Source organism: Macaca mulatta, chromosome 1 (genome assembly GCF_049350105.2).
Source record: "Macaca mulatta isolate MMU2019108-1 chromosome 1, T2T-MMU8v2.0, whole genome shotgun sequence".
NCBI classification, from domain to species: Eukaryota; Metazoa; Chordata; class Mammalia; order Primates; family Cercopithecidae; genus Macaca; species Macaca mulatta.
The window spans coordinates 130,453,383-130,464,710 of record NC_133406.1 but is presented as its reverse complement, the minus strand read 5'-3'; the positions used below and the strand labels follow the sequence as shown (position 1 = coordinate 130,464,710).

Below are 11,328 nucleotides of genomic sequence, written 5' to 3'. Positions count from 1 at the left end.
TTGGATGACCTCAGAGACCTTATTTACATTTGTAGTCTTTTGAGCCCCTTTCTTTAGACCTTCTGTCAATGCCTCATGGTACCATCTTAGCCTCTCTATGTCTGGTCCCTCATTTGGGTCCCACTGGGGGTCTGTTCCTGGCAGCTGAATTCTTATATATTCTTGGGGGTTTTGGTAATCTGCTGGGACATGCTCCTCTAGCCACTTAGTTGATGCCTGGAGCACCCTTTGCCTTTCATCTGTATTAAAGAGGTACATGAGCAGCTGGTGGCAATCAGCCCAAGTAGGATTATGAGTCTGTATAATAGTTTAGAGCAAGTCAATTAAAGCTTGAGGCTTTTCGGTGTAAGATGGAGTATTATTTTTCCAATTGAGGTCAGCAGAGGAGAAATGTTGATACAAAAAGGCACGCCTTTCCACCAGGTGTCTGTCCTCATCTACCCCAGTATATTGCTGTTCTCTCAGGGGCATTTGGATTCCACTCTTGGGCCATAAGTGAGCTGCCATGGGAGGAGTTTCTCCCACGGCTTCACTTCCTCTTTTGTCTACTCTGGGTGGTCTAGGAGTGTGGATATCTGGTGGAGATGTAGGTACTGTGGACTCAGGAGTGGGAAGCCCTTGCTCTCAATAAGTAAGGGTCACTGCTGGTACCAATTCCTGCCATGATTCTTCTTTTGTGGTGTGTGTGGTGTGAGTATGGTGTTTTGTCTCAAGGAAATATGGGTCAGGCACAAAGTAAGCCCACCCTACTAGGAACTAAGTTGGGTCGGACAGGACTTTTGGCACTGACTTCCCTCAGCAGGTGGAGCGAGAACCTTCTTTAACTAACTGTCTCTTTGCTACTAGTACTGCTGCTGCCTGTCCTCTTAACCACTGTGGGGGATCTAAAACTAGCTGTAACCAAGAATCTATATATGGGAACTGATCTGGGTGCCCTGGCTTACAGGTTACTCTGTGCAATACCTTCGAGACAAGGGACCTGTCCAGGCTTCCTTCTGATGGCCAACCCACCTCTAATGCTAGCCAGTATATCTCACACAAAATTCTAAGTTTTCCTGGTGTCATAGTAACTCCATAGTCTCCCTTAAATTCCTTTTTGAAAATTTTCAACATAGTTCCTAGTGGGGTGGGCTTACTTTGTGCCTGACCCATGTTTCCTTGAGACAAAACACCACACTCACACCACATGCATACCACAGAACAAAGAATGGGTAAAGAGGGACACACACACTTTTACAGTTTACACCAAACCAGAATCAAAACCAAAATCAAAGTATCAAGCAATCCAAGTCAAGTCAAAAACAAAAACCAAAGTGCTGGTACAGGCACATCATGGGTGATCAGACCATGCTTCCACTCAAATGGCATGGGCAAGTTCCAAAGACCAGTCTTACCAAGTTTCAGATGTCTGGACCCCAAGTGCCAGTTCCTTCCCGGTGTTCAGCCACTGCGTTGATCCTCCATGGGGGCCTGTCATGTGCTTCTCTGGTGAGGTGTTCCACTGGGGCAATTGCCTGCCCTCAGGGAGCACTCTCAGGATCTGCATCTTTCAAGCTGGCTGGAGTCCCCCACAGGGATGCTCCACAGGGTAGCCTAAGCTGCCTAAGGAGCTGCCTCGACCGTCCATTAATCACCTCAATTCCTGGTCAGAGAACCAAGACATGTAGCAGGATGAGCCGCAGACAAGAACCCCTCAGACACCAAGTTGTGGAAGGAAAGGGCTTTATTCAGCTGGGAGCACTGGTGGACTCACGTCTCCAAAAACCAAGCTTCCCAAGTGAGCAATTCCTGTCCCTTTTAAGGGCTTACAACTGTAAGGGGGTCCATGTGAGAGGATCATGATCGATTGCGCAAGCAGGGGGTATGTGACTGGGGGCTACATGCACCGGTAATCAGAACGGAAAAGAACAGCACAGGGATTTTCACATTGCTTTTCCATACAATGTCTAGAATCTATAGATAACAGAACTAGTTAGATCAGGGGTTGATCTTTAACTACCAGGCCTGGAATGCAGCGCCAGGCTGTCTGACTACTGATTTCATTTCTGTCTTTTCTTTAACTCCTACTTTTTCTTTGAGGCAGAAATTGGGCACAAGACAATATGAGGGGTGGTCTCCTGCCTTATAACAACCTTGTGAGAGAGGGTTCATTTAACAAAGAAGACACTGAGCACAGGAGGCCACCATTTACCTGGGGCAAAGCCAGGATCTGAACCCAGATGGCCTGGCTCTGGAGTCCATGCTTCTGAGCACCATATAGTGCTGCTCCCTTGGAAATTCATAAAGGGAGGACTGGACCCAGTTCTCCAGGGCAGCAGGGGGAGTGCACATGCCAAGGATGCCACTGGAAAGTGAGCAGAGGTGAGGTTGTGAAGGTAAGCCTGAGAAGACAGTTTCCTCCCCCGCCTCCCCTGAGGTCTTAGAAGCCACTAACATCTTTAAGCAGGGGAGTGATGTGAACAAATTTACACATTAGAAAAATCACCCACTGAATTTTATTTCTTCCCTTCCCCCACCAACCATCTGAACTTTCTAAGTCCTCTTTTTCTGTGTGGCTCATTTGCTCCACCTGTACTGCAGTTGAAGGATAAGGAATGTGCAATTTCTATACACAGTCCAAGTGTTTTCATAAGTGCTTCTTAAACTGGCTTTAAAGGCAGATCTGTGTCCATGACTACACCTGTCCCTCTCTCCCTATAACAGTGAAAAAAACTCTAAAACAAACTTTCCTTTAATCACATAAGCTATTTCTTTCTGAATTAGAAATGCCCAGTTGCTCAACCTGCAACAATGAATACAAATCAGTTTCCCTAACACATTGGGGAACTGCTCCACCAAATCTAACGCACCTGTTTCAAGTTTTCTTTTAAGCCCTTACTGATGCTACTTGTATAAACCCATCACTATTGTGCCTCTGTGCCTTGGATGTGCTCCCAGCCACTCCCCTACCTCTGCCACTTGCTTGAAGGCAGCCATTGTGACAGCATTCTTTTCTTGGCCCATATTAGAGTTAGAACTGGGAGCTTATTGAGAACTGGGGATCCATCTCTCTTGTGGAAAGGGTCTGTTCCTCTCAGTGTTCCCTGTTCCCTGCTTTCTGGACCAGTAAGGTCCAGGTTTTACATAACTGTTGAGTGGATTTTCACTAACAAACATAATAATTTAAAAAAATTGAAACATGTGATTTGCCTACGTGATCTGTCTATCTGGAATTCATGTGAAATACATTTCACCTGCAGACTTGAATTTTTAAAACTTCTCCCTTGCAAATTGCTCATTCCCTACCTTGCTGCTTTCTCTTGTCATCTGTCTTTCCCGGGATATTTTTCTCATAGGACTGCAGGACCAATCTCCCGTTTCCTTCCTTCTTCTCTTGTGGTGAGCAGACTCTAAGATGACCCCCATGATCCCACCTCCTAGTACTCATGCCCTTGAGTGTGGATGGGGCCAGTGACTTGCTTCTAATAGAATAAGAACAGGTGATGGGATGTCACTGCTGTGATTAGAATACATAGGACTGTAGTGTTCCTTCTTCCAGGAGACGCCTTTAACTAGCTTTGGTGAAATGGGTGGTCATGTTGAGGAGGCCCCTTTTGCAAGGAGCTGAAGGTGGCCCTAGCTGACAGCCAATGATAAATGGAGGACCTCTGTCCCACAGGAAACAAAGAACTGATGCTATCAATAATTACACAAACTTGGAGGCAGATCTTTCCCCCACTGAGCGTGGGGGTGAGATCAAAGCTCTGGCTGACCCACTGAGTGCAGTTTTCAGATGAGACCCTGAGCAGAGGACCCAGTTCAGCTGTGCCCAGACTCCTAATCCACAAAACTTGGAGACAATAAACATGTATTGTTTTAGGCTGCTACATCTGTGGGAATAGTTTAGAAGTCTTCCTTTGCCCCTGGAGTATGGCAAGGTTCAGGCTCTTGTCCCATGACCATGAAAAATTAGGCACATGGACGTGGAGAGTGAGTAGGGCAGAGTAGAATCTACTGGGAAAAAGGAAAGCTCTCAGCAAAGACAGGGGTCTTGAAAGCAGGTTGTCAGTAAGACATCTGTGTTCTGTGTCTTTTATGTGGCAGAAGCCAGGAAGTCTTCTGTGGGTTTTGCCCAGATGGGAGAGGTAACATTTTCTCCTTGGGGTACTACAGCTGTGCATGCCTAAGGTTTGCCAAAGTGACTCCATCTTGGTTATTACCCATGAGTGCCTAAGCAAAACCCATGGGGGTGCTAAAACCACAATGCTAATGTCATGTTTAATGACATTATAATGAGCTGGGTTAAATTAGGGAAATTTAGGTTGATTTATTGTGCCTGCACCAAAGTTGGGATGGTCACTTCTGAGCAACATCCTAGCTTAAGGGTAAGTTCTTACATTTTTCCTGTTAACTGTAGAGGCAGTATAGGGGCTGTCCCACAGTTGTTCTTGTGAACATAGTTCCTTTCTATCCCTTCTCCTGAGACCCTCCCTCTCTATGTGCCTATCCATCCCTTAACTACCTCCTCTCTCAATAGTGTTACACAGCAATAAATAATGCATTCCCTTTTTGATTTCTGGTCATAGCACCGATCTAGCCCCAGGGACATCCTCAATTTCTCTGGCCTCCCTTAAATACACAAGGCCTTACCTTAAAGCATACCACTCCCTCACACTATGAAAATTATATCAATAGTTATCAGAATGAAAAACTTCTGAGCTTTATACCTCTTCTGGCCAAAGGCTCCCCATGCCCAAGAAACTGGCCTGAACACCTAATCCCTTCTCACAGGGGGTGGCAAAACATGGCAGTTGAACTGTCTGCTTAGCACCTTCTGTCTGTACTATTCCTCCTGACATCACTGGGTATCCCTGCCATTTGGGCCCTCTAACCATCACTAGAGAGATCCTTGGCTTCTGGTCCATAGGGGATGACAATTTGGCCTGCAGGCCTGTCTCTGAAGACTATTTGGACTCTGCTCTGTGAACGGAGAGTGGTGCCAAGTCATCTCCAAAGGAGTCAGTGTTTCTTAAGTTTGCTTTCTTTTCTTAAAACTAGTTTCTACTACACAAGCAATGCATAAGTACATTCTCTTAGTTAGAAAAGCAAGTCTTAGCCTTAACTTGGAAATGCCCTTTAACTCCCACCATGGCGTCTGGGCCTTTATCCCACTTGCCTACAGTAAGCCTGTTATGAGTTTGGTGTTTCCCTCCAGACTCTTCTCTATGCCTGGAGATCTTTTTTATTTTTTTAAGAGATAGCGTCTTGCTCAGTCACCCAGGTTGGAGTGCAGTGGCAAGAACACAGCTCACTGCAGCTTCAAATTCCTGGGCTCAAGCAATCCTCCCACCTCAGCCTCCTGAGTAGCTGGGACTATGCATGAGCAACTGTGCCCAGCTAAAAAAATTTTTTTTGGGAGACAGGGGTCTCACTATGTTGCCCAGGCTGGTCTTAAACTCCTGGCCTCAAGTGATCCTCCCACCTCAGCCTCTGAAAGTGTGGTTATTACAGCTGGGAGCAACCACAACTGGCCTGTTTTGGGAATCTTTGCAGGTTAGTTCACACAGTTCAGTCTCATTCTTCCACTGCCACGTGGTACTCCATAGTATTGACAGGTATTTACATGGTTTCCGCTCATCTGTCATTACAAATAATGCCACAGTGAACATCTTAGTATATGCCTCTTTGAATGAGGTTTTTTATTTTTTTGAGACAGAGTCTTGCTCTGTAGCCAGGTTGGAGTGCAGTGGCGTGATCTCAGCTCACTGCAAACTCTGCCTCCTGGGTTCAAGCAATCCTCCTGCCTCAGCCTCCTGAGTAGCTGGGACTATAGGCACATGCCACCATACCCAGCTAATTTTTATATTTTTAGTAGAAACGGAGTTTCACCATGTTGGCCAGGATGGTCTCGATCTCTTGACCTCGTGATCCTCCCACCTCAGCCTCCCAAAGTGCTGGGATTACAGGTGTAAGCCACCAAGCCCAGCCATGGATGAGTTTTTATAGCATGGAATTGCTGGGTCATAGGATATGATTTAAATTTTAGCAGATGTTGCTAAATTATCCTCCAAAGTAGCTATACTAATTTACAAGTTGACCAGCAGGAAATGCATATCACTTTCCCAAGCCTTGCCAACACTTTAGAAACTTTTTACTCATCGGATAGAAGGAAATATGGTTTCTCACTGTTGTAATTTATAGTTCCTTGCATTATAAACATCTTTTAGATGTTTTTGGTCACATTTCTACTTTACAAATTATTCATTGATTTTGTCCATTTTTAAGAACTCAGTTGTCTTAATGATTTACAGGTCTTTATATAATCTTTATACTAGTGCTCTTTGTCTCACTTGTCATTTATTGTGTGTGGCTTAGGAAAAGTTGTAGAATTTGACCCTATTCAATTGGTAAATCTTTCCTTTGTGATTTTGTTATTGTTTGAAAAAGTAAAAGAATAAAGAATGGCTACTCCACAGGCAGAGCAGCCTATGGTTTTTTCTTATGTCTTTAAAGAAACTTCTCCTACCCCATGGTCACAAAAATTCTTACATTTTCATCAATACTTCAACAGCTCTGTGTTTAATGTTGGGCCTTAAATTCCAGATTTTAGTGAATAGTGTCAAGTGGGGGGTCTATTATTTTTAATGAGTAAGCAATTGTCCCAACTCTACTGGCTAGACCACCAGTCTGAAATACTACCTTTATCACACTAAACTCCCATGTGTACACAGGACGGTTTTTGAACTCCAGTTAAGTCCATCAGTACCACAGTTTTACTTCACCCAGTCTTCACAGGGACTCCAGTCCCATTTAACATACCTGCTCTCTCCAACTGTGCAATCTCTTTTTCTAGTACCCACTCTCAAGGCTTGGGCATGAACCTACAGTGCTTGAACTCAGTTGGGGAGTAGGGGGATGCCAGTGTTGCAGTGATTCAATTCATATCTTGATGATTCTCCACATATTCTTTTTCCCTTTTAGCCTTTATACCCAAGAGAAATTCAGCTGGACACCAGTAACCTAAATGCTATTTATTGAAAAGAGCAAAGAAAGAGTGCTGACCCCTTAGGGACAGGATGAAACAAAACAAGCTCTGCAAGTCTACCTCCTGCTCAGCATACAGGCTTGTTGCCCCACTGGGCCATCTTGTTGTTGATGGGCATCTTGAAGAACTGATCAGACTGTATATAGGCAGCGATTTTCTCCAAAGCCTGAAAGGAAAATACACCAAATCTTATAAAGACCCCAATCCAGTCCAACAGATGCATACCAAAACAGCAACCTTCACATGTTGCCTATGTCTACCTCCTCCACTTTTTGTAGACAGTGCCTTCAAGGTGTAGAAGTCAGGCTTTTCCCAAGACTTAAAGGTCTAGAGGTGTCCAACCATTGATCCCTTTAGGCAAAAGCCAGGCAAGAATCCACCACAACGGGATCCTACAGGGCCCAGGGAAGCCTGTGAGTGTTTTTATAAGAGAAAGGTGCAGGAAACATCACCTCAAAACGGCACATAAAAGCCTTCAGGTTTGGGAACTCATCCAGGCACTTGGGCTCAAATATACGGTTCTGATCCAAGATATCATAGGTGAGAAAATCCACAAAGGTGAGCTAGAAGAAAAGCAATAAGATGCTTGGATCTGAGGAGTAGTAGCCTGCAGAGATAGAAGGTATGCTCTTCTTTTCCCTTCTTCCTACCTTTTCCCCTGCAAACCATGAGAATTTCCCCAGAAACACGGAGAATTGTTTCAGTTGTCCAGGTAGCTCTTCCAAGTACTGAGGCTTCAGTTTTTCCTAAGAGGAAAAAACAGAATGAGAATAGTGGTGATCACTTTTGTAGTTAATCAGGGCACAGGCCAGTGATGGACATTTAGTAGCCCCTTCTCTAGGTGGCTTCTCATTGCCTTCACTTGAGGATGGCAGGGTGGGAAGGAGGAGTTTGGAAAGAAGAGGCACCAGAACCGGAATTACATGACAAAACAAACCAAAAATTATAAGTTCTGTTTCTTATTCTAATAATCTGGGTTGGTGGGAAGGTAGCAGCAGCAGAATGAAACAGAGATAACCCTTGGGTTCCTAAATACCCCTTTTTCTGATACTCCATTCAGCAGATGTGTGCTAAAGAAACTCACGTGATCAGAGCTGTAACACAGCCTTATCAGTTGTGTGCGGAAATCCATCACTTGGTTCTCTATGATGTCCACTCGAATCTTTTCTTCCTCAGTCTCACCACCTGTAGGCCAAATGATAACAAATCACCCTTGGCATTGTCTACTCTCAGACAAACTACCAGCCTGGGGTCCCTCCCCAGCCCTACCCTACTCACACATGTTGTGCTTGCGAGCGATGTAGCGCAAGATGGCATTGCTCTGGGTGATCTTGTTCTTCCCATCCATGAGGTAGGGCAGCTGAAAGGAAAAGGACAGGCCAGATGAACAACCTACCTCTCTCTTGATTCCCTACCTCTCTCTCCTGGGGAAAAGAATACTTGCAGGGCAGTGAACAAGAAAGAGAAGATGCTGCATTAGGAGAAAAAAGAAAATAAGTAGAAGGCAGCAACTGGGTCCACGAGATTCTAGACAGGGGTTCTTAAATCAGTGTGTGTATGTGTGGGTGTATGTGCATGCCATGGACCTTTTCTCAGAATAAAGTTGTTAAAAGCATGAAGCAAAATAGATTATTTACACAACCAAAAAATATTTTAAAAAATTCAAATAGCGTAATATGCCTATTAATGCATTAAATAGTAAGCAGATGTAATGACTAACATAGTCTCAAAGTAAATAACATATGTATATATTTATTTACACGTATATAAATATCACTTAAAATATCTGCAATGCATTTAATAGAATATAAAACTACCTGATTTCAGGCTGGGCACAGTGGCTCACGCCTATAATCCCAACACTTTGGAAGGCCAAGGTGGGAGGATTGTTTGAGCCCAGGAGTTCAGGATCGGCCTGGGTAACATGGCAAAACCCCATCTCTAACAAAAATACGAAAATTAGCTGGGCATGGTGGCCTGTGCCTGTAGTCCCAGCTCCTTGGGAGGCTGAGGTGGGAGGACTGCTTGAGCCTGGGAGGTTGAGGCTGCAGTGAGCTGCGATTGTGCCACTGCACTCCAGCCTAAGCAACAGAGACCCTGTCTCAAAACAAAAGAACAAAAAACACACAAAAAAGAAAATACCTGATTTCTACTAGTGACAAAGTGACAGACATGGCTAATAACCAATGTCACTTATTGTCTCTCTTCACAATAAAAGGAAATCACTGTTGCTAGTGGTTAATGGGAATGAAAATACATATCCATCCAGTTGAAGGACCCCTGAATTCTATTTATTCTATCCAGGTTAAGATCCCCTATTTTGCATCCTTCTGTACCAGGCAGGAAAGAGGCAAGGATGGATACACTTGAAGGCTTTCCCTTCTGCCCGCCACCTCTACTAAAGCCACTTACATTAGGAAAGTCCAGGTCCAGCTTGAATTTCACATCCAGCCATTGGCTTCGATCATAGTCAGGAGCTGTAAGAGACAGAATTAAGTGGGACCCAACCTCCTTAATACCTCACCTGACAAGAGCGAAAGATCTAAAGAAATGACTTGGTCCCAATACCTCAAATTCCCGGGCCCCAAACGCATAACCATTGAGCCTCTGAGCCCTATTTGGTTAAGCATTAAGATGCGGTTGGGCTATGTTAAAGAGAGAACTCCGAGTTCCAGATAAAGGATGTGTCGCTATCCATCCAGACTGGGGCAGACGTCCCACCCGGCCTTGGCGCGATGCCACCACCCTCTGGGCCTAAGAAGACCTGGGCAGGTGGAGGGCCAGCTTGGCTACAAGGGCACGCAGAGCGGCATTACCTTCCCCACACGTGTATCGTTTCTCCTCATAGGAGGTATCCGTGAACTCCAGGAGCAGGCGGATGGCGTGCGCCAGCTGGGGGAAACAGCGGTTCAGCGACTGCGCAGCTCCCACCCATTCCCAACGCCCGCCCGCTAACGTCCCCGGCTCCGGGGCTGCCGAGCCCCTGCATCCTGCCGGGGCGGTGGTTAAGCTGCCCCCCAAGCCCGGCCCCGGCGTGGTCTCCTCGGCCCCTCCCCACAGGGCCCGCCATCCCAGAGGCTGGGCAGGGGTCGACGTCTGTGGCTCGGCAGCTCGAAAATGCTCCCGCGTAGAGCTGCTCCTACTGGAGACCGCGAACCCAGAGACCCGCCGTCTCCGCGTCAGTCTCTTTGACCGAGCGGCTCTACCGTTGAGACGGCACTCACCCCACGAATATCCCAGTACCCCAAAACCATAGACGACTCGCACGACATGGTGAAAGATTTCCGAGCCTTGGCGGACTGGAGAAACCGTGAGCGGGAGGGGCTTTATACCCGACATAAGGGGGCGGGGCCCACGCGCTGGCGTCCTGACTCCGCCTCCGCCCCGTTCTCGGTCCCCTCCCTCCGCGGCTCCACAGGGCCGTGCGCAGGCGCGACTTCTGTCGGGGTTGGGGTTCAGGGCCTCGCAAGCCGAGGCGGGACACGGGCGGGAGCGCTGCAGGCGAGCAAGCGGACCGGAGGTTGAGGCTCCTCCCTTCCCCACGGGTGGGAGCCAGACTTCATTCATTAATGGTGTCAGTGAAGACGCGAAAAGCAACACTAGCCAGGCAGTTGGGACCCTAGTTACCCAGGGAGAGCGAGATTCGCGCCGTTTTTACCGAGCCAGCCGGGGCTGGAATGTGGGATAGGGAGACTGGGGCAAGGCAGGAGAGTCGGACCAGCCTCTGACCACACAGAGCAGAGGATTCCCCACAGACCAAGCTCCCCTCTCTGTCAGTCAAGGACCTCTGCAACCTGACCCCAACGTGCTTTTCCAGTCCTATCTCGCCGTCAGCCCGTCACAACTTCATAAGCCAGCCCAACCCAAAAATGCTTGCTGTTCCTTCTACACACACTTGCATTTCCCGCCTTGGAGTGTTTGCCCTGTGATCCTCCTGCCTGCAGCCTAATATCCACAGCCTATCCTTCCTCAGCAGCCTTGCTCAAATGTCTGCCTTTTCCTTGAAGTCTTCTCAGAACCAACCTCTATGCTGGCCAGAAGAGGTCTCTTATCTTGAATGTTTCCTCCCTTTGTTTCATGGGCTTAAGTAGTTTATGGTTTCCTTATTATAATTTCCTCCTTCTCCAACCCCTCCCACTTCCTAATGCTCACGCATTTAGGGAAATTAATCTTGCCCCTTTGTGTAGCATGGACTGGAGGAAGAAAGGTACTACCATTTTTCATTCACTCATTCATCTGTCCAACAATGTTTAACATGCCCGTTATGGACAGGCACTCTTTTAGGTACTGGGGATACAGAATTG

The 11,328-nt window shown here is 46.6% G+C and overlaps 1 protein-coding gene across 2 annotated transcripts; it reads right to left on the bottom strand.

The window, feature by feature from the left end:
- Positions 1-6,992: 6,992 nt before the first annotated feature.
- On the bottom strand, positions 6,993-11,048 carry GSTM3 (glutathione S-transferase mu 3). Of its 2 annotated transcripts, none has more exon segments than NM_001261580.1 (8): positions 6,993-7,190; positions 7,477-7,587; positions 7,675-7,770; positions 8,109-8,209; positions 8,303-8,384; positions 9,437-9,501; positions 9,841-9,916; positions 10,249-10,351. In NM_001261580.1, coding segments are annotated over 8 exon segments (678 nt in total). In that variant the 5' UTR covers positions 10,297-10,351; the 3' UTR covers positions 6,993-7,091.
- Positions 11,049-11,328: the final 280 nt, after the last annotated feature.